The sequence below is a fragment of the Pygocentrus nattereri genome, chromosome 12, assembly GCF_015220715.1.
Source record: "Pygocentrus nattereri isolate fPygNat1 chromosome 12, fPygNat1.pri, whole genome shotgun sequence".
NCBI classification, from domain to species: Eukaryota; Metazoa; Chordata; class Actinopteri; order Characiformes; family Serrasalmidae; genus Pygocentrus; species Pygocentrus nattereri.
Genome location: NC_051222.1, coordinates 33,204,314 through 33,227,673, shown reverse-complemented (window position 1 = coordinate 33,227,673; position 23,360 = coordinate 33,204,314). Strand labels below are relative to the sequence as shown.

General features: G+C 40.2%; 2 protein-coding genes across 7 annotated transcripts in view; one reads left to right on the top strand and one right to left on the bottom strand.

Annotated features, from left to right (window-relative positions):
• LOC108442222 (complement C3-like) overlaps window positions 1–933 on the top strand; it is a 66,310-nt gene extending 65,377 nt beyond the window's left edge. For all 3 annotated transcript variants that reach the window (XM_017722163.2, XM_037543759.1, XM_037543758.1), the window contains one exon: window positions 648–933. In XM_017722163.2, the coding sequence (XP_017577652.1) occupies window positions 648–792 (145 nt within the window). In that variant the 3' untranslated portion in view covers window positions 793–933. The remainder of the gene's footprint in view (window positions 1–647) is intronic.
• A 3,207-nt stretch (window positions 934–4,140) lies between these two features.
• zgc:136908 overlaps window positions 4,141–23,360 on the bottom strand; it is a 29,040-nt gene continuing 9,820 nt past the window's right edge. The window contains exons 1-18 of one of the 4 annotated variants that reach the window (XM_017722167.2): window positions 21,194–21,481; window positions 20,683–20,855; window positions 20,009–20,151; window positions 19,043–19,173; window positions 17,737–17,868; window positions 16,965–17,067; window positions 15,799–15,932; window positions 14,341–14,476; window positions 13,905–14,017; window positions 12,584–12,748; window positions 11,971–12,093; window positions 11,086–11,233; window positions 9,610–9,674; window positions 8,423–8,601; window positions 7,706–7,835; window positions 6,785–6,943; window positions 5,415–5,566; window positions 4,141–4,597 (exon numbers count right to left, since the gene is read on the bottom strand). In XM_017722167.2, coding sequence (XP_017577656.1) covers window positions 4,501–4,597; window positions 5,415–5,566; window positions 6,785–6,943; window positions 7,706–7,835; window positions 8,423–8,601; window positions 9,610–9,674; window positions 11,086–11,233; window positions 11,971–12,093; window positions 12,584–12,748; window positions 13,905–14,017; window positions 14,341–14,476; window positions 15,799–15,932; window positions 16,965–17,067; window positions 17,737–17,868; window positions 19,043–19,173; window positions 20,009–20,151; window positions 20,683–20,849 — 2,277 coding nt within the window. In that variant the 5' untranslated portion in view covers window positions 20,850–20,855; window positions 21,194–21,481 and the 3' untranslated portion in view covers window positions 4,141–4,500. Of the gene's footprint in view, window positions 4,598–5,414; window positions 5,567–6,784; window positions 6,944–7,705; window positions 7,836–8,422; window positions 8,602–9,609; window positions 9,675–11,085; window positions 11,234–11,970; window positions 12,094–12,583; window positions 12,749–13,904; window positions 14,018–14,340; window positions 14,477–15,798; window positions 15,933–16,964; window positions 17,068–17,736; window positions 17,869–19,042; window positions 19,174–20,008; window positions 20,152–20,682; window positions 20,856–21,193; window positions 21,482–23,360 lie in introns of those variants that run through there. The other 3 variants (XM_017722166.2, XM_017722165.2, XM_017722168.2) reach the window with 3 other exon arrangements.

Genomic DNA, 23,360 nt, shown 5'->3' with positions numbered 1-23,360 from the left:
TCTTGATGCCAACTAGTCTGAATGCAAACCAGGACACTCAATCAAAACCATGCTTTTGTTCATCACAAAAGCTCTTCACAAAGCCTGGAAGAAATGTATGTCTTCGGTCCTCATTCCCCTGAACATGTGGACAGTCATGGGGTGGAGGCTAGGGAACCAGCCTTGTGACCGGAAGGTTGCTGGTTTGATTTCCTGAGCTGACAGTACGTGACTGAAGTGCCCTTGAGCAAGACACCTAACCCTCAACTGCTCCCCGTGGATAGGGCTGCCTGTGTGGATAGCACTGTTCTGGGCAGGTGAGCTTGCTGTCCCCTAGTGTATGTTGTATTTCACAGGATGGGACTTGGGTCACATTATGTCAACTGCCTTTAAGCCATCACTGCTCTTGCCTAGTTTTCATCCAATCTACAAGATTCCTCCAGTTAGAGTCTGTTCTACAGTTTCAGCTTTTTACCAGAGTTCTGTAAAGTTTGTGTAACCTCACAACACTGTCTACAAAATAATGCATTTATAGCTGAACGATGGACCTACAAGTGTGAGTGTGTTTTATTAGGATTATCAGTAGAATTTTTTAAGAGAAAAGCATATTCATTTCTCCAGACTTGCAGACATTCTTTAACTGTGTGTATCATGTTGTTTCTTATCAGTTATCACTATTTGTTTGGGGTTTGGACATGGCTGGAATACTGGCCCACCATCAAGGAAAGCTTGGAGAGCAGGGACAACAGACTGCGATATAACGGCCTGCTGTATTTCAGCTATTATTTACAATACACTGGATGCACAAAATAAACTTGTTTTTTTAAAGCATACATGTGTGTGCAGATTCAGATTGTACCCAATACTTTTGCCTTTCTCGTCATATGTACGCTTTCTCTTACAGATGTACATGAGTTTGATCACCAATTATTAAATACAACAATCATGTAATTATTCCCTGTGTATTGTTATGATATTGCTAAATTGTGGTTTGAAAAGCATTAAAATCATGAAATGTTCAGTAGGAAATCAACTTCAGGAGCTGATCTGAAGGCTTTACATGTTAGCTTAACTACCAACATAGTCAGGATGTGATTTACATCGTATTGCATTTTAATTTACAATGAGTGGGACTCACACTAAGGTACATTTCCGATTGTGGATATGCTCTGACTCCTCACTGAAAGAGCTGCTGCAAAATTGCCATACACTAAATATATCACTGCTGTCTTAAGAATCTTAAGTATCTCCATTTTTGTTTTTCAGTTTTTGACATAATTTTAAAATACCTGTTGTCCTTTACATTGTGTGCAAATTTCATGAATAATGGACCAAAAGAAATGGCCCAAAATGATTTAGAAAAAATCTGGTTCCATTGACTCTTATTAAAATTAAAGTAGGTTTTTTCCTTCTCCTATAAAGTTACTATTTTGGAGATACTACCGACAGCAATATGTTAAAGTTTGTTACATGCTTCATACAAAAACACATTCAATGTCTTTTACAAGCTATGAAAGTCTGTATTTAGTCTAGAATAGCCAAAAATGTTAATTCCATCAGTGTTAGCTAACATATTACTAAAAGTCCCATATGGGTGACCGCAGAAATTACCATTATAGATGATACAGTTTTTACGTTCACTGCCTGGAGGCCTAGCTCTAACAGTAATGGTTCACCACTGTTGAAGTATATATAGGTTTTGTACTTAAAAATGAAAATGAGATGACTTTAAATTAAATTTAAAATGAGATTTCCTTTGTTTTTGCAACACTGAGTAATATTCAGTCAGCTCAGGGGTTAAAACGGACTCTCTTTTGGGCTTTGGTCATCTAAAACCTTAAAAAGTTACTTATGATACTATTTTACAAATGCAAATGTCCCAGAATAGTGATCTCTCTAAATTTTTGATTGTATTAGTAATATACACCAATCGGGCCCAACATTCTGACATTATGTAGTTCTACAGTTTCAGACTGTAGTCCATCTGTTTCTCTGATACTCTGTTACCCTGTTCTTCAATGGCCAGGACCCCTATGGACCCTCACAGAGCAGGTACTATTTGGGTGGTGGATCATTCTCAGCACAGCAGTAACACTGATGTGGTGGTGGTGGTGGTGTGTTAATGTGTGTTGTGCTGGTGTGAGTGGATCAGACACAACAGTGCTGGTGGAGTGTCGCTGCTGGACTGAGAATAGTCCACCAACCAAAAATATCCAGCCAACAGCGTCCTGTGACCACTGATGAAGGACTAGAGGATGACCCACACAAACTGTAGCAGCAGATGAGCTGTCGCCTCTGACTTTACATCTACAAGGTGGACCGACAAGGTAGGAGTGTCTAATAGAGTGGACGGTGAGTGGACAGTGTTTAAATACTCCAGCAGCACTGCTGTGTCTGATCCACTCAGACCAGCACAACACACTAACACACCACCACCACATCAGTGTTAATGCAGTGCGGAGAATGATCCACCACCCAAATAGTACCTGCTCTGTGAGGGCCCATGGGGGTCCTGACCACTGAAGAACAGGGTAACAGAGTATCAGAGAAACAGATGGACTCCAATCTGTAACTGTAGAACTACAAAGAGCAGCTATACAGTAAGTGGAGCTGATAAAGTGGACAGTGAGTGCAGAAACAAGGTGATGTTTAATGTTATGCCTGATTGGTGTACTTGTCTGGGATATTAGTATCAAGGTCTATGTTAGAAAATAAATAAGTCAGGTTGAAGACAGAAATGGTCAAGTGTGTGTAAAGCTGTAGTGTGGTCATGAAAAGAAGGACAAATCTGAAAGGTTGTCGACATGAAAGAATAAAAGACTAAGTCAGTCTTGGAAATATGGACAGTAGTGGACCTTATTTAGACTGGGTTTGATTGTTTTGTTTGGCTAGAGCCCTGCGATGGAGTGGTGACCTGTCCAGGATGTATGTTGCCTTCTGCCCGATGACCGCTGGGATAGGCTCCAGCACCCCCTCGCGATCCTGAGGGAGAAGCGGCTTAGGAAATGTGTGTGTGTGTGTTTGGCTGGAAGCTTTGGTGGGTGACCAACACGCTGATCATATCTGCCGCCATGCTTCATACAGCTCTATTTTCAAACACGGCTTCAGAAAAGTCTTCATGGACATACTGACATTTGCTGCAGTTTCAAGTGTAGAGGCAGCTTTTCAATCTTCAATCTCTAATTGTGAGGAGAGATTCATTTCTAGTTCTTAAACATCCTCAAAGAGGTTCTAAGATGTATTCTAAGGTTTGTTGAGTCCATTATCATCGGGATGAATGACTTGTTCAAGAAGCTCTAGCTTTAGTAAAGACACTGATATCCACTTTAGATGCTTTGTAGATACTTCATTTGCTTTGAAGTTACATTTAACTAAACATCTACTAAATCCACCATCATTTTCTTTAACTCTAAGCCCGGCTCTAATCCTACTCCCACCCATAACCTCTACCCAAAACAAATCCAACCATTGCCTTGGTCCTCGCCCTAACCCTGGTCCGAATCCTAACACTAAGCCCACCACTAAAATGTAGAAACTCTATAGGGAACTATAGTGGACTATCCAAACAAAGTGAGATCCCTAATACACTACTATTTAACCTGAGCACCAATGTTAAGCACAGTCCAGCAGTGAATTGCACCCTGTGTAGAATAGCAAAGTCAGAGTAATGGCCTGGCAACAGCAGAGCATGGTAGCAATGTAGTCAGCATAGCTGCCTGGCAACAGTGAAGCCCAGGAGTAGCATAGTCAGTATAGTGGCCTGGCAACAGTGCAGCCTGGTAGCAACATCGTCAGCATAGCATTTACCAGTCTCCCTATGTCCTATCCATTCTTCCAGTCCTACAAACTTCATCCCTCCCTCCCTCTGTTCACTGCGCCCAGGGTTACTGCAGAGATGAACGCCTGATCTCTTGTAGTAATGTCAAGCATTTTATTGGAGAAATTACAAATTCTCTTTTAACGTAGAGACATTCAAAAGTGCTGGTATTTGTAGTGATATCAGGTTATCAGCTGTGGTATTACTGGATTCAGGCTCAAGAAAGTGATTCAGTGATGACACTAATACACTCAAGCAGCCACATTAGGTACCAGGGTTTTATTGAATATCCATCTGTATTACAATCTGATTCTAGCACAAAAAAAAAAAAAAAAAAAAAAAAAAAACACACAAAACACCACAGATAGACAGTAGAACACATTTAAAATCCTTTAAAAACTATTAAAAACAATTAAATCAACCAGCATCTGAAGACACACCCCAGATTTCTGACATGCCAAAATGATAATTGAAGAAATTAAGTACTTATGATGGAGAAAACACTGCAAACCATTGTATTATTTATATACGCATTTCACACCATCTTAGAGACATTCTTGGGATTCTTTAGCAACTGCCAACAGCAATAAAACTTAGTGGCAGCTGTTTTCTACAGGTTATAAAGAGCTGTAATGTTTCAAACGTATAAGCTTCATTTATAGTGTAACCTATTACAGCTTCTCTTCATTCCCCATTCAGCCGGTCTATTGGTAGAGGTCATCGTCTCCATCATCTCTGTAATGACCCCCAGAACCCTGACCTGAACCTTGACCTCCACCTGACTGTGAATTAGAAGGAAACCTGAGAGACAGAGAGACCAAGAGAGAGATAAGCAAACTTTACATTGCAAATAATTTCACCCACGGTTTGTTACCTCCATGTCTAAGTGTGCAACATTTGTATGCATGTGTAGAGGTATACAGGATATTGGCCTATTTTTCAAGACAAAACTGCTCTAGCTCACTTAAGTTAGGTGGGTTGTAATGGTGTACAGTGGTCTTCAAGTCGTGCTTCATGTTGCTTGCTTAGTGGTGTTGCAGACTCAGGGGGCCTTTCAGAACAGGTGTATTAACACTGACATCATGTAACACTTCAAATTCACACAGGTGGACCTTCAACGAATTATGTGAATTCTGAAGGTAATCGTTTGGACAAATCTCCTTTATGGGTTTCATAGAAAAATGGCTACACACACACACACACACACACACACACACCCACACCCACCCACACCTCAACAAAACTTTGCATCTCATTTTGATTTTTTTAATAATATTTAATTATAATTTGAAATCTGAGCATTACCTAGAAAACCTTGTTAAATTAAGTTCCATTAAAGGGTAAGAAGGCTTTTATTTCTGCTTTACCGTTTTGAAAATAGAAGGTTTAGTTCCATACATATAGCCTATACAATAATTAGTATTATGCTGTAATATAGGTAGATTTGACCCTTGTTTTATACAGTGTCCCAGTCAAAGTTTATTTTTACAACTCCAAGAGGAAGAAACCTTGAGAGGAACCGAGACTCAAAAGGGGAACCCATCCTCTTCTGGACCACATCAAACAGTGTTAGTATAAAATATTAGAATAGAAAGAATACAAGTGTGAGTGAGAGTACCTGAAGTTGCCGAAGCCACGGCTCTGCTGTAGAGTCTGAGCAAACATCTCATATTTGCGGATGTCGTTGTCACTGACAGAGCGACGGGCGAAACGCATAGCCTCCTCAAAATGATCCTTCCTGATCTCAGGAACAGGATCAAAATCGTCATCCTGAGAGAGACACAAAGAACACACACACACACACACACACACACACACACACACACACACACACGGCTCTCCTAAAGAACTTTTGCACATTTTAAAGCTCAATTTAACATTTTGGGGAAAAGACAAAATGTGGCCTGTGCAACTTGAATGTAAATGGGTGGCATTGCTGTATGCTTATATCGTTATTGTCAAAAGAAAACTTTACAGAAGGAAAAAAAAAAAAAAAAAAAAAAATCTTAGTCAATGGAACCCGTCCCCATACACACACGCGCACGCGCGCGCACATGTCCTGTTGGTTCCCAGTCCAAAGGCTGAATGTCAGTGAACAGTCAGCCGCCCTTTAGGGAACCAGTACTGTCCCTCTCTGTCCAACTGAGTCCAGCACACACAGCGAGATCCAGCCGATAAAGAGAGGACACACGCATATTTAAAGACCTCCTGTGCTGGAAACCATGCTTTTAAAACGGTTTGAACCTTTGAAGTTGGCTTAAACCTGTTACTAAAGTATTTCTGGGCCATTGCTATGGTGTCCCAGGTGGTTGTTAAGGTGCTACTAGGCCATTACTGTGGCATCCCATGTGGTTGCTAGAGTGTTGCTATGGTATCCCAAATGGTTGTCAAGTTAATGCAGTTGCTATATGCCTAGGTGGTTGCTAAGTCATTGCTGAGGTGTTGCTAAAGTATCCCGAGTGGTTGCTTGGGAGTTTCTAGGCAATTGCTATGGTATCCCACGTGGTTTCTAGAGTGTTGCTTTGTGGTTGCTTCAGTATTTCAGGTGTGTGCTTGGGTGTTGCTAAGTTGTTGCAGTGTTTAATGTGATGAAACATCTTTGTGCTAAGATGCTTTTGGGAAGCCCAGCCCTCCTCTGGTCCCGAGCTGTTGCTCGCCAACCAACTCCAACTGTAATAAGCAATGTTTCAATTAAGCAATGGTTGTGGTTGGATTGATGGTTTAACATTTTCCTGACTGCTGAATATTTCACTTGTTTCTTTGTCACTAATGTCAGAGTAAAAGCTAATGTCTTAGTTTTTGCTCTGGGGGTGTGGCTTCATTAGATAAATGTTTAATAGTTGCTTTTATGTGTAAAGAATTAAAGTTGTGATTGTTTCATTTATGCCACGGTATTGTTTGTGTCAAGCTGTGCGATACCACGATTACCATTGAAGTGATTGCCACTGTTTTGATATTGTAGCCAACAGAACACGTGCAAGCACTGACCATGGCCGGGTCCTTCCTGCTCTGTCGTTCTCTCTCGGCGCGGATCTCGGCCTCAATGGCCTCTCTGATGGCCAGTTTACAGGCTCTTTGACAAATCTCCGTCAGATCAGCCCCCGAAAACCCCTCTGTGATCCGGGACAGGTACGGCAGGTCCACATCCTGAATGCAGACACATACACAGCTTCATGCACATGATCACTAATCAGCGCTTGCTCATCAAGCACATTCAGGGTATGAATGTATTTATATGCGTGGGTGCCATATTTACTTGGTTAATAATTAGAGATGTGTGTGCGCGTGTATGCGTGCTTGTGTGTGGGTGTGTGTATATATGCGTGCTTGTGTGTGGGTGTGTGTATATATGCGTGCTTGTGTGTGGGTGTGTGTATATATGCGTGCTTGTGTGTGGGTGTGTGTATATATGCGTGCTTGTGTGTGGGTGTGTGTATATATGCGTGCTTGTGTGTGGGTGTGTGTATATATGCGTGCTTGTGTGTGGGTGTGTGTATATATGCGTGCTTGTGTGTGGGTGTGTGTATATATGCGTGCTTGTGTGTGGGTGTGTGTATATATGCGTGCTTGTGTGTGGGTGTGTGTATATGCGTGCTTGTGTGTGGGTGTGTGTATATGCGTGCTTGTGTGTGGGTGTGTGTATATGCGTGCTTGTGTGTGGGTGTGTGTATATGCGTGCTTGTGTGTGGGTGTGTGTATATGCGTGCTTGTGTGTGGGTGTGTGTATATGCGTGCTTGTGTGTGGGTGTGTGTATATGCGTGCTTGTGTGTGGGTGTGTGTATATGCGTGCTTGTGTGTGGGTGTGTGTATATGCGTGCTTGTGTGTGTATATGCGTGCTTGTGTGTGTATATATGCGTGCTTGTGTGTGGGTGTAGGTGTGTGTGTGGGTGTAGGTGTGCGTGCTGACTTTGGCCACAGGTGATTTGCGCAGGTTGGCTCTAAGGATGGCCGTGCGGGACGGCGTGTCTGGCAGAGGAATATAAATCAGCTGATCCAAACGACCGGGCCGCAAGATCGCAGGATCAATAATATCCGGCCTGAGGGAGAGAAGGAGAGAGGGAGAGGGAGGAGAGTAATTGCTGTTTGCTGCCATTTATTTTCTGGTGGAATCAGATTATAGCTGTATTAATCTTGACATGATGGAATAGTGAACTGATTAAATATGGCATCAGAATCAGAAAAATATTAAAATAACTTGGTAAAAAAAAAAATGACTCAGTTTTCCTTCAACACTCATTTCCATAAAATTTTACACTGCTATATTAGTTCCTGATTAGTTAGTTGTCAAGAAAAAAGTTCATTATAAACCATAACAGAAGAATATTAAGTTAAAACATGACTTTTGTTGAATTCAATTCATCAGATCTAGAACTCATGCTTTGGTTAAAGTGTAAGGCAGTGGTCACCAAACCTGGTCCTGGACATCTACTTTCCTGAGTAGTTTAGTTCCAGCCTACATGCTCCCCTCCCCACCTTACACTAATGCATCCGATCCAGCCAGTCAGGGACGTGTGAGGACATTAATTATCTGGAGCAGGTGTGGTAGATTGTGGAACCAGACTACACAGGACCAGGGCTGGTGACCAGGGACTGGTACAGTGTGGTCAAAGTACCCAATTTTCACCTGTTGGTGGCTCCGATGATGAAGACGTTCTTCTTGTTGGTCATTCCGTCCATCTCTGTGAGAATCTGGTTGATGACCCGGTCGGCTGCACCCCCTGCGTCCCCGGCCCCGCCCCCTCGGGACTTTGCGATGGAGTCCAACTCGTCAAAGAAGAGAATGCATGGAGCGGCCTGACGAGCCTGTCACAGCAACACAACCACAGTTTCTCAGCAACTCGTTTGTTATCGTTTCATGATTTGGTTCCACACACACTTAATATGTATTGATCTAATATTTTGGTTTTCCTTTGGCATGTCAAAGTGATAAATCAGTTAACCTTCTATTGTACCATGTTGCCTCTAGGCAACAAACCCCTTTTTCCTCACTTCCTCAATTTAACAATGACTGGGATAAAGGGAATAGCTCAAATACATCAATAGAAGCATGTACTTGTTCATACTGTCTCTTAGTAGACACATTAAACCTCTAACATTCAGTATCACTTACTTATTTACTTAGATTATGAGAATTTGCAGAAGTAGGTTTGTTGCCTAGAAGCAACAGTGGAATGGATTTAAGGGACTTCAGGGAACACGGATCTACATGTCTTCCCATTCACACAATGTTGCCTCAGAGCAACATACCCCAAAAGGACCCCTGCACACATTAAAATTACAAAAAAGTTTTTGAATTTAATAATTAGGTCAATTTTATGCCAGAACAATTTATTAATTGCTCTCATAATCCATGCAGTAGAGGGTTAAATCAGTTTTCCTCCCTTTCAACCAAGTGGAGCTGATCAGCCAGGATGTACTTTGTGTCTGAAGTTTGCTTCTTTAGTCTTGCACTGATGTTCGCTACAACAGCACAAAGTCCACCAATTAGATTGGTACAAACTGCGCCGAGTCGTGCCGTTATCTCAATTAGACTTGCTAATGTGTTTGACACCATCTATAAACATGGACATTGGCGTAGCTGAATATGGTACCAGCTAACTTGAAACCTCTTATTTAAGGTATGCAGTTAACATACTAATTGGTGGGGTATAAGTTTCCATTGTGTGTTAGCTACATTAGTCTTGCTCTGGAGCTACAAGGCTAAAGAAGCAAACAGGCATGAAACGTCGTGACTAGTGGACTGCGTTTGGGTTAAGGGGGGAAGGGGGGAGCAAGTACAGATGATTTAGCAAACTGTTGCTTTAAGCGCACCTTGTCGAACACATCCCTGACATTGGCCTCTGATTCTCCAAACCACATGGTGAGAAGCTCTGGACCTGTAAGAGAAAACATGAAGGCACACTGTACTGTCAGAAAGACACTGGAAGATTACTGTAAATTACTGGCTACTAGTTATTACTTTTTGTAATTTACTGTAGCACATTCATAGAAAATATAGTAACTATACTCCAGTCATCTGGACCAAAAGATTACTGTAAAAATCGCTGTTATTCTGTTGTACATTGATGTATTTTAATTATAGCTTACTCAATCTTCTGTATTTGTAAAAGTGATGCAGTTCAGTATCCAGTCAATTACTGTAAATTTACATATGAAAAAGATTTGCTTTTCAGACTATTAAATATATTAATTTGAAAAAGATCATATTTGTCCACCATGTTGAGCTATGCAGAATATTTTAAATATGAATTTTTAAAATGCACATCTTGCCAAAAAAAAAAAACCCACACACACACACACACACACACACACACCAAAAAGCACTGCTCATAAACTGCACAAACATGGCCACATATCTGGCAATGCTAATAAACAATAGTGTTAACACTTACACCCTTTAAACAAACAAACAAATGAAAAGCAAACAAAACAGCTTAAAACTCAAGTCTTTAAACTGCTACACTCCAAAACCTGAATCGTCAGAATAATTTAATGTTTTTAACAGTCATATCCCATAATGCACTACAGCTCAATGTTTACTTCAAGGTATATTTGCTGTGTTTTTAGAGAAAATCTCAAGATGGGTTCACAATCAAATGAATGCAGTGCTGTACTGTTGAAACTTAGTATTAATAACGTGAAATCCTGGCAAATGTTACTTTTCACTTTTTCCCCTCGCCGTGTTCTGCCATGCTGGATCCCTTTGCTCGCCGGCGTTCGTCATTTTGTTGTGGAATCGAGGAGTTTATATTGAACATGCCTGAGACTGCTTCTCATTTATTTTACCCTAATACAGTGCAATGAGTGTGTTATGCTTTAGTTTTCAGAATGTATTACTTGTCCGCACAAGTTAGTTTGCTTGTCTCGCTAGCAAGCGAGCTACTTCAGCAAGTGACCTTAGAGCACCATATAATTTGCATTTTGCCTTCTTTCCTGAACCACAAAATATACTCAGCCAACTGTCTCCCCTCCAAATCTTCACTTTCAACAGTTCTGTAAAAAAAAAAAAAAAAAAAATAATCGGATGTTTTCATTTTAGTTACGTCAAACTGTCATGGATTCAGAAAAGAGAGCAAGTTTCTGACCAGCCTACTCCTACCTGATTGGCTAGATGCAATGCAGGGGCCACGCTCATTTGCATAAACTTAAAACTGATGAAACTCTTGTTGCACTGCAAACGGTCAGGCACCACATGATACGGCAGGGCTTTCTACTAAAACAGTTAGGATACAGGGAGGCAAAGTCAGACATGCACACAAACACCTCACATCGAGCAGATTTGCACACCTTTAATGGACACAAAGTTGGCTTGGCACTCATTGGCAATGGCTTTGGCCAGAAGCGTTTTGCCACAGCCAGGCGGACCATAGAAGAGCACTCCTCGGGATGGGGTCATCCCAAACTTCAGGAACTTGTCAGGGTACTCCACCGGGTACTGAACACAGATGGTCAGTGAAAATGCAACATGATTTCGGTGTTGAGTGACTTGCCAGTGCAATATGCTACAGACCTGGCACAAGTGGTGGTTGTGGTGGGTAGATAGTAAAGACTGAATAATTCAGAGCAGTTATTCAATAATTCATAGTAGATAATGTACAATACCTAATAGTAATGGTCATGGCAATTCATAGCAGTTTGAATAATTAATAGCAGTTACTGGAAAATGCATAATACATACTAATTCATAGATGCTACTGGATAATTCATAGTACATATTGAATAATTCATAGCAGATACTGAATAATGTATAGCAGTTACTGGATATTCATATAAATATTTTACAGAAGTTTCTGATTAATTTATAGTAGTTACTGAAAATGTTAACCCCGGCACAAGTGATGGGGCCAGATAGAAGCTGACAAGTTCATGATAATTACTGAATAGTTCATGGTAGACACTGAACAATTCAGGGTATGAACAATAATTCATGGTATATAGTGAATAATACATAATAGTAGCTGCATAGTTTGTAGTAAATACTGATTTATTTATCATGTTTACTGAACTATTCATAGTAGTTAAACTTAATCACCGCACCATTTGTCACAGGGTAGGAGCACAAATTAGGCGATTAGTGGTGGTCCTTGAGTGATAAGATTTTGAAGGGAACAAGGCATTAGATAAATACAGTTCATGGTGTGGGTCGGGAATCGCTGTTTGTGGGTGTGTGACCTGTACGAGCTCTTGCAGCTCCCTCTTAACTTCATCCAGGCCTCCAATGTCCTCCCAGTTCACCTGAGGAACCTCCACCACTGTCTCCCTCAAAGCAGAGGGGTTACTCTGACTGAGAGCCCACTAAAAGAGAGAAAGAGAGAGGAGAGAGAGAGAAAGAGAAAGAGAGAAAGACACAGAACAGTGTATTAACTGGCCTCTAGAATACTGAGAGGCATCATAAAATACAGCTACCAGCAGCAATTACGGGGCCCAAGCACCATACAGAACATTAAGAATGCTGCAGCAGTTCCATGATATTCTATACTAGATTATTGTGCCACAAATGGTGTCCACATATGTGAACAGTTTATTTTTTTATCAAGTGATTTTTGGAAGAAATATCTAATGTGTCTTATACCTGATAAATTCTTAATTATGTTAAACTCAGTCCTGTATGGCCAAAAACTAAATTTCACATGAATAATGTGAATGTATGAAGTGATAAAACGTACATTTTTAATGATTTGATATGATCAACTTGAAACAAGACAAACTCAGAAGTGAAAGTTAACACTTCAGATATAGACATTAGTAAGTAACGGATGTCTCAGGTTTGTATTTAAGAGCTGACCCTGAAGTCATCCATGGTGACAGCCAGAGAGTTGAGCAGGTCTGCGTCGATGGTGTCGTCTTCCAAGTCAATCAGGGTCATCTTCTTCCTGATGGCCTGCAGAGCTGCTTCAGAGCACAGTGCTGCCAGATCTGCACCCACATGTCCATGTGTATCTGTGGCGATCTACAGAGACACAAACATACTCCAAACAAACTCTGTACAGACGGAAATAACCACTATTTTGATTCAGCTGAATCAGTCAAAAAAAAATTTAATGAATCATGATTCAAACGATTCCTGTTCTTACACACAGACATCTGTAAAGGGCTGTTTGAGCACAAGGAAGGTGATTCATATAGGTTACAGTAATGCCCTCTTGTTTGCTTTTATTTGGAGGACCAGACAGCAGCTAGAATATGTGCAGAATTGAGCTGTATGTATTGTAACTAGGACTTCCTCACATTACTCCAGTTTTAGCCTTTTGCGATGGTTATAAGAGGCAGACAGAATAATTAAACGTTTACTTTTGTTTGATAAATGTTTTCACGCCTAGGCTTCGATATATATGAAGAATCTCCTATTTTCTCAAATACCTGTATGAAGTTACATACCATGGGTGACGCCGCTTTAAGTAGGTTAGAATGGAATGAGCTTCTTGAACCTCTTAGAAGTTCTAAATCTTCACGTTAAGAAAAATTACACACAACATCTTATACATACTTTATTCAACCATCAACTCAATAATGGTCCTTTGTTGCATTTTATTTGTATTAATTCAATTGTATTACATTTTACTCTTATTTTATTTTCTTATTCTTTACACCCACTTAAGTACACTTGTATCTACACACATTGTCCATTTTATCAGCCCCCCCGACCATATAATAGCACTAGTTCTACAGTTACAGACTGTAGTCCATCTGTTTCTCTGCCTCCTTTCACCCTGTTCTTTAGTGGTCAGGACCCCCAAAGAGCAGGTATTATTTGTGTGGTGGGTCATTCTTAGCACTGCAGTAGCACTGGTATGCTAGTGTGTTGTGCTGGTAGAGTGGATCAGACACAGTAGTGCGGCTGGAGCTGTTCAAATGAACGTGTGTAAAAACAAGGTGTGAAACAAATTGGCCGTATGGTGAATATTTTGTTTTGCTGTATTTCATTTACTCTTCGAAGCAACTTGATTCAAAGGAGTTCTCTGATTACAGAAACACAGAAAAGTTCTTAAGACAGATTCACATAATGAAGTCCTATTGCTGAGGTTTGAGCAGCCAGACTCATTCAAATGATCACCGATTTAAAATGGTTAGTCAAATGAATCATGAGTCTATATTGATCTGCTCACCCGTTCCAGATCCACGTCATCAGCCAGTTTCATGTTCTTGGTGTGAATCTGTAGAATCTCCAGGCGGCCCGTAGAGTCAGGGATGCCGATATCAATCTCGCGGTCAAACCGACCTGCAGGTATGATGGTACAGGTCAATATTGGAGTGTTTACATATTGCTGCTGTTGGACGACCTTGTATCTCTAAGATGTTTGTTTTTTTTTTTTACAGGAGAAGGTAAAACATACTTTACTTTTAATGTAAGTGAATGGAACCAGACCATTTTGGACCATTTCTTTTGGTCCATTCTTCATGAAATTTACACATAATGTAAAGGACAACAGGTATTTTCAAATTCTGTCAAAAACTGAAAAATGACAAAAATGAAGATACAAGGTTTTTAACTCTAAAGCAGTGATTTGTGTAGTCATGTTCATTTATGTGAAAGTGTTTTACCGAAGCGGCGTAAGGCTGGATCCACACTGTTGGGTCTGTTGGTGGCTGCCATGACGACGACGTGAACACGTTGCTTCAATCCATCCATCAGGGTGAGCAACTGAGAGACGATGCGCCGCTCCACTTCACCGTGGGTCTATACAAACACCGCAATCACAGATACTGTTTCCTCAGTGATCTCTTTTCCATGTTGACAAGATGCTCTAGGGAGCTTACAAAAGAGTCTAGCATGAACGGGAGTCTATGAAGCTTTTGTGTAAAACTGGAATTCATAAACACTGCCTTCATATTTTCAACACTAAACTAAACTTCTAGGACTTTCCCAGAATTAAAGAAACTACTTACATGAAAGGCAAGAAACATTTAATTTATGCTTAATTCACTTCCACCCTGGGATTGGGATGAATGTAACTATGGCCACATATGTGCATAGTTACATATGTGCATTGAAATGAAGGCCACAATATACAGGCCACCTAGTGGTCACTCCGATGCCAGAATGACAGTCGACTTGGATATTTTTAATAAATATAATCAAATAAAATATTTCTTCCCGTTACTCTCATCAGATTAACTAGGACACTGTTGGCTCACTGAAATATTGCGACTCCATTGAGCTGCTAGTGAACAATGAGGGGTGTCATTTGGGGGCCAAGCACCATACAGATTGAGAACAGCGTGGTCATGCTTGTACTAGTTGTACTAGACCAATATGACACTGGGTTTCCATTTTAAAATGCTGTACCATCAGGCTGGACTGAGAGTTTAACCAAAATCATGCAGGTTGAAGATAATTAGTCAGCGTGCCAATTATGCTAGCTCAGTGACAAAACACTACACCTGCTCCATTATAATAGTGTGACCTTTTCCACTGCACACAAAATAAATTGTAATATGACAATTGTGGTGTATCGAGTGTCACATTCTGCTGTTCATACTGGAAGGTATGAAAGCCAGTTTGGATTACCCTTTGGTCAGACACTTTCTTAAATGCACACAACTTATTAGATCAACTAGGACACTCTTGGCTCTCTGGGTGTAAAATGTTTTGACTTGGTTGAGCTGTTAGTGAGCAATTAAGGGTGAAAGAGGCGGAATGAGAACCCCCTACTGTGAGGTAGGTGTTCCTAACAAAGTGGCCAGTGGGTAGAGGTACTAAGTGAGTGTTTCCAATAAAGTGGCCCGTGAGAAGAAGTAAAGAGTAGATGTTTCTAATAAACCTGTAAAAGTAAACACTAAGACTGACAGTGTGTGGGTATGAGTAGTTGACCTGTGTGTGTCTGGTAGGAAATACAGTTCTGATGCATTTAAGCACAGTTAAACTTGCTCTGCCTTGACCTCATCATGGGTCTACTGACATTACACCTGTACTGCTTGATCACATGAGGGCTTAGCTTGGGTGTACATGGTGATGCCATAGATTGACTGCACCACACTTCTACACATCCTCTTCCTCACCTTCTCTCTTTTTGGAGCAATTGCATCCAACTCGTCAATGAAGATAATAGCAGGGGCATTCTTTTCTGCCTCCTCAAAAGCCTTCCTCAGGTTGCTCTCGGATTCTCCTGCCAGCTTACTCATGATCTCTGGACCTGGAAGCATAGAAGGGGGCAATACCTAACAGATACATCCTTAAACTAGGAAATGCAAAGTTTCATCATGAGAAATCCTGGAATGCTGAAACACATTGGAATTATATCAATGAAACATAATATCCAAGAAAGATATGATTAAAAGAAAAGCAACTGTGTAGATCACGAATCTAGGGTTAGCCATGAACTCAAGTACCTGTCTCATCTAAGGATTAAAAGGTTCTATTTCTAGATGTGCCTCTGGATTCATTCCTCATGAGTACACTGTTAGCTGACCTACAAAACAGAGGTGTCATTAACCATTATGAATTATAGCTGCCAGCAGCAATTTCAGGGGCCAAGCAACATTCAGCATATTGAGGACACTAGCATTGTTGTGTTTGCATGGGTTGAATGTTTTACTCAACTATTTTCACTTAGAATAAAGAAAACCGCATTAGCACTCAGTAACTATTAGAACTGCCTATCTGGTAAACAATGAGACTGTACTGAGAAGTTAAGGATATTGATTTTAGTCCTTTTACGATTGTTTGCATCAAGATCCTAGTGTGAGTTTGTCATGTTTTTGTATGATTGATGTGCATTCTGCCACCTAGCAGTTTATATTTGTACTTTATTCAGAAGTCACCCGTTTTCTGTTAAGGTGTTTCTGATTTGCTTGTACCACAAAAGTGGACATTGGGAGACAGGCCACAACTCGAAGGTTTAGTTGCTGCATTAATAATAAAAATAATCTGGACAGTAGCAGATTGTAATCAGAAACTACAACAACAAGTGAGCGACAAACTAGTTGTACACTTATATAGTTGACACCTATATAAGGTGGATGTTTCTAATCAAGTGGCCACTGAGGGGACCTACTAGGTATGCGTTTATAATAAAGTGGTTAGTGAGTGGAGGTACTAGGTACATGTTTCTAATAAAGTGTCCAATGAGAAGAAGTAGAAAGATGTTTCTAATAAACGTGAAGATGTAAACTCCACTGACAGATGTGTTAGTGTCAGTACTTGAGTTGTGTGGGGTAAGAAATACCATTGATAAGGAAGAAGAACGCTCCCGTCTCGTTAGCAACAGCTCGGGCCACTAAAGTCTTCCCTGTGCCGGGTGGTCCGTACAGGAGAATTCCTCGTGGGGGCTGTAGGATGGAAACGAGAGATTTAGTGAAATGTCAAAGTAAAATGATTAGACTTTTTAGAAAATGATTCAGTGCATTTTTGAAATCTCAGATTCTATGATGGTTAAACTTATTTCAGTTTGATTATTTTGGAACAGTTTATAGTTGTTTATAAAAACAAACAGAACTGGGGGAAATTAGTCACACATTGGTGGAATATAGGCAATAAAACAATACAGTAACCCTTTTATTGTAATCGATATTTACATTTTTAAAAAGTGAGTATGCTGTGTTCAGTATTATCAATTGATTGTTATCAATCATAATATACTAAAAACTGATGCATTTGAATTCCACCTTCTGATTGATGCATTGTGACACTTCTGGACACTTTTCATATAGACAGGTGTAAGGACTCTTACCTTTAGTGAATGTGTGACAGGAAGTACAAGGTAGGTGTTTCTAATAAAGTGGCCAGTGAGTTGAAGCACAAGGTTGGTGTTTCTAATAAAGTGGCCACTGGGCAGAAGTACAAGGTAGGTGTCTCTAATAAAGTGAGTCAAGTATGAGGTAGGTGTTTCTAATAAAGTGGACAGTGAGTGGAGGTACAAGGTAAGTGTTTCAATAAAGTGGCTATGGGTCTAATAAAGTGGCCACTTTTTTCATAATGACAGGTGTAAGGACTCTTACCTTCACGCCGATGGCTTTGAAAAGGCCGGGGTGTCTGAGCGGAAGCTCTACCATCTCTTTAATCTGAGCCAGCTGTTTACGGCAGCCACCAATATCATCATAGCCGATATCATTCAGACTCTCCTCCTCATCCTGATAACAAAACATGTCTAAAAGCACCATGAAAGAGAAACAAACCTAGAGATCACCTTCATAGGTGAACACACACCTTTTGTACATGTTATTCAACTCCTTAATCTACACATTCAGTTATTAATCTTAACTCATTAATGCCCATATCTGAAGTCCTCCATTTATTCATGTGGTCTCCTGAGCACAAAGCTAAAGAAATTCAGAGGTTTCATCAGACAGGGATACTGATGACAAATCCAAATATCATTCTGAACAAATCTATGAAAATTACATGTATTCAAAAATGTAAATGAGTACTCTTAGGTGATCATCTGATGTTTATATAGACAAAACATATGGCTTTCGTCAGAAGAAAACCTTGTATCTTCAAAATGACAACTTTTAGGAGAAGGAAAAAAAAAACCTGTTACTTTTAATCAAAGTCAATGCACCCCCCACCCCAACCTGAAAAATGACAAAAATGGAGATGCAAGGTTTTATTCTGACAGCAGTGATCTGTAGTTAGACATGAAATGCTTAATTGTATCACTTATTATTCAATTACTATACATTTTTACTATCACCTATAAATTGTTTACTGTGGATTGTTCAGTAGCTACTATAAATCAATCATTAGTTTCTATAAATTGTTCAATGATTACACAAATATTCAGAAACTCAAATTATTCAGTGTTTACTATAAAGTTAATTGTAAGTTCTGCCAATTTGAGTGTGAGGAATTGAAACGTGGACCCTCTTATAGACCCTCAGAGTTTGGAAAATGCAGAGGCATCATGTGGAAAGTATAGATTCTAAATTTTAAATGAATGCAAAGTATGCGTTTCTACTGAGCCCTGCTGGTGACATCGCATTATTTTTATTTATACAGGGCTCTGTATGTTTGTTAGAAGAGGAGATTTGAATTTGATGAACAGTCACTGTGGTGTGAACAGTCTTGTTCTGCCAACAACAAGAAATGAAATCAAACAGAAAAAGGCAGGTGGACAAACATCTGTACAGAATTAAAGAGAAAGTAAATGTAATTAATTGCATAAGCAGCTCTCAAACATAGCAAAGGACTTGTACTCTCTGGACTTGAGTTAAGTGTAGAAGAGCAACATGGAAATGACTGATCTGACAGCACCATGCAACTGCTACTGAAGTGGGATAAGATCAAGCAGTCAAACATGCATACCTCTCGTTTGATTGGCTCTCCCTCACAGTGGATGATGGTATCTGGGGCAACAATGCAGTGGGGAGTGGGATCTGTCTCCACTACCTTGAATTCTACTGCTCTCATCCCTCCTCTAACCAGAAATATATCACCTAAGGAGAGAGACAGAGTGAGAGGCACTCACAAAAATAGGACTTTATTCAAAGTCTCCATCAGGGGAAACCTAGAAATGATCATTCCTGGGTTAAATTCCAGTTTACAACACTAAACACTTTTTGTAACTCAGCTACTCTGAGCATTTTTGTGCTTTCCCTTTTCCAACACACCTAACATACTAAAGCAGGGAAAACACAGGGAAACAGTATGTGGAGTTCCCCAGGGGTTTATTCTAGGACCCCTTTTGTTACCCAATTTGTACATTTAGTTGATCTTTTTAAATGAACTGCTGGATTTACCACAAGGAAGTTGCTCTTGAACGGTCAATTTCCCCAATTTCACCTGTGCACTTTTTAGGTTAATAATGCATGCTGGCTTCTTTGTGGGAATGTCGCTAAAACTCATACAGGTTGAGGTGCAGAGAGAGGAAGTCTATGCAGAGTTATAAACCAGTTCTAAATATATTTCTTAAACTCTTAATTTTCTTAAAAAAAAAAAAAAAAAAAAAAAAAAAGACTTTCGCCACATTAACGCACATGACATTCAGCTTGATGTAACTTCAATTCAAATTGAAAAAAGGCAAATTGCATGATGTCAATCATGTTATGTATATGGTGCATTAAAAAAAACAAAAAAACACTCCCAACCTAAAACACTTAACGCATACAAATGATTTTAGTATTTATACTCCACACCTCACACTTTCTCTAGAAAGTGGGCTCTCAAGTTAGAATGATGCAGATACTAGGTTCTGGAGAGTGGTGGAGAAGTCAGTGACAAAGAAATACAACTGGCGGCATGCACATGCCTTTAGGACCCCTGTCTTGATACCTTTGTGGACGGGTCTGTAGGCCTCCAGGAAGTAAGGCTTGAGAAAAACATCAAACAGGTTCCCAGTCAGTCCCTCGATGGTGTCGTCAATGGGCAGGACGTGAATGCGTTTCCCATATTTCACATCAGGACAGGCATGTATGCTACCCACACATAAGAGTTTAAGACATTTACATTTTATGGCATTTGTCAGACTCTTATCTTATATAAGGTAGTGTTAGGAGTCTTGCCCAAGGACTCCTACTTGTATACTGAGGGGTGCTTCCCCACACAGGGAATTGAACCCCAGTCTACAGCATAGAAGGCAGCCAACCACATTTAAGGTAAGATGATGTAGCAGGAGTTTCAGTTGTAACATTCTTGTCTGTATACTACAACTACCACAAAACAAAATCAATCCTGTTCTTAGCCAATTATGAGCAGTAGCTTCAGTTCACATTCCTGAGTGCAAGGTATGTTAAACAAATGGAAAAACATTGTCTCAGGCCTTTGCTTAGGGTGCAGTTTCCATTCTATTTTATCTCTTATTATCTTCATTGTCTTCTTTTTCCCGCTCACATGTTATTGAGTTAGGAGACGAACGAGCAGGTCAGAATATGGTGTGCATGTGTTTGTTATTATTGATGTTTACTTTTAATAAGTTGATTTTGACTGTGAGTCACTGGTAGGTTTACCTGATGACATCACCAAGGCGCACACGTAGATTGTTGCGTGTGACACGGTTCATGCGCACACGCTCGTCTCCGCAGGTGTCGTCTGTGAGGACGATGCAGACGGTCTGGCGTCGCTTGCGGCCACGCAGGACCACTGTGTCTCCACGAAACAACTGTAGCTCCTCCATCTTTGCCTGCAACACAAACATGCAGAGAGCTCTGATAGGATTCACATAATTAGCTTTTGACAGTTTATTTTTTTATTTATAAAATAAAGTATTTTGCTGGGGTGGAGCAAGACACAAACTAAGATAAACTGAAAGTAAATGAAGCAGAAGTACAATATTACAGATTCGTATGATCTTTTAAAAAAAAAAAAAAAAAAAAAAAAAAAAAAAAAAAAGTGAAGTGAGGATTCATTCTTGGAACGAGTGGGATATTTGACTGTTGTTCCTCTCTGTACAGTCCCTACTGCAGGATCTCTGAACCATTGGGTCAGAGACCACAAAGCATCCTCTGTTAGTATTAGTACCTAGAATTCACCTCAGGGGGTAGAGCCTTTTCGACGTAACAGTTGATTCTCAGGAACGTGAGAAGGATCCATGCGCAGGTTAAAAGGTGGTTTAATAAAACAGGGAAATCCAAGGGGCAAGGTTGAGGACAGAAAAGGAGGTCAAAAGCCAAAAAGCAGTCAGCAGAAAAGCAGGCAAAAGTATCCAAAAGGGCAAGAGCAAAAATCAGTCCAAAGAGCAGGCAACAGTCCAAAACACCAAAAGAAGACAAGGGAATAAACAAGGCTTGGTAAGGCAGACACTGAGGAACTGGCAATACTTCACAGAGGGTGAGCGCAACTGAGAGTTTTTTATAGCAGAGCAGAATAGGGTGGAAATAAGGATCAGGTGGGACTCATTAGGGTTGTCGTGGTGACAGTGTTGAACTCAGGAGAGGAAGACCTCTGTGGCCAGAAGGGGGATTGCTGACATTTGTACAAAGCCCACAAAGTACTCAGACACAACGTCAGTTTTTAGGTCTAGGCTAAAAACCTACTGTATAGTCAAGCCTTTGGTAATTAGTTTTTCCTGTTAGATAAAAGGTGCTGATCGTGGGGGTTCATGGTCATAGAGTAATGAGTTAAACTGGGAGTGTTGGTGCTGTCCTCCTGCTGCTCTTGATCACTCACGCAGTCAGATTTGTTGATGGTGGAGCAGAGGGGTGCTGTCATCTCAGGGAGCCCTCATGTCTCTGTTGCCTTCTGGCTCTCCCTTTTAGTTAGGCTGTAAAAGCTTGACCTGTCTGAACCACTGCTGTACTTTGTTAACACTGTTTACTGGAATCAGTCTTTCTTAACAAAACTAACTGTGTTTGTATCTTTGGCGAGTTGAACAGCTGCCCATTCTGTGTGTCTGAGACTGTTGCTTCATCTGCCTTGATCGGGTACCCACTGCTTGCCAGCCTTCTGGACCAGCTTGACCACCATGGAGTTTCTGCTGTACAACACTGTGCAAACCTTACCTGCATGAACTGACCTTTCTGATGATGCTGCTGCATTTTGGAATCATAGACATAGTCTATTGCTACTTCGGCTTTTCCCCGTTTTCAATATATTGTACTGATGGTCAAATCTTATTCTCTGCTGTTTTTGTTTGCTATCTGGTGTTGACCTGAGGAGGATGGGTTCCCTTTTTGAGTCTTGCTTCCTCTCAAGGTTTATTAGTCTTGCTCTTTTCTGTAAAGCTGTTTTGCACTAAATTTTGACTTGACTTGACTTGAGTCTTGTCATCCTCAAACCTATACTAAGGGAGAGTGAGTGGTTTGTAGTGGCAAAAACATTGCAACAATAATGCACATAGCAGCTTCATAATTTTTTTTGCGCTTTGTCCGTAGAAACAAAACACACCCCCTCCGACATTTTAGTCATTCACTTGCAAGTGACGGCTGTAAAAAAATAAAAATAAAAAAAACAGTGAGGGTCTGAAACTGCAAGGTCCGCTTAATTTAACAAAACAAGCTAATCGTCACTGTTGGAACAAAGAGTGTATCTCAAAATTGGTAACTTTACAGACAGATGAAAAAAATATAACTTGTAATTGATGTTAATCAGAAGAAGTTTTATTGCCATTGTCAATGAACAGGATTCACTAGGAATTTGCTTCAGCATGAAGGTGCAACATAAAAACAAGTAGTAATAGGCATGCAAAATTAAGTCCACATAAATAAATACTCTATGCAAATATAAAATATAGATAGAATGAATAAAAATAAAAATACAAAAGGCATGTACAACAGTACTATATACAACAGTGCACATGGAGTAGTGCAACAATGGGACAATAAGTAATTCTCAACCATTTCTATTAGTCAGTCACCTGATCTGTTGATATTTCATGTGTACTGATACATATTGTATATTGTGGTGGGAGGCACCCAAACATGGATGTGCTGAAAATGATATTTTTAGGTCAAAAAGAAAAGAAAAGGTAAAGAAACTAACCACTAAATAAAACTAAAACTGATGGTGATTAATAAAATGATTGTTATTTATTAAATAAGAATGGTATCCCCAACATCAAACTCCACACAAGCTTCACTCTTCTAGACCCATAAAAGCTGTATTTGAGTAAGACGACTACACGCACAGCAACATACAGTGCACAAGCAGCTGGACTTCAGCCTGACTGTTGCTTGCCTGTAATACTGCA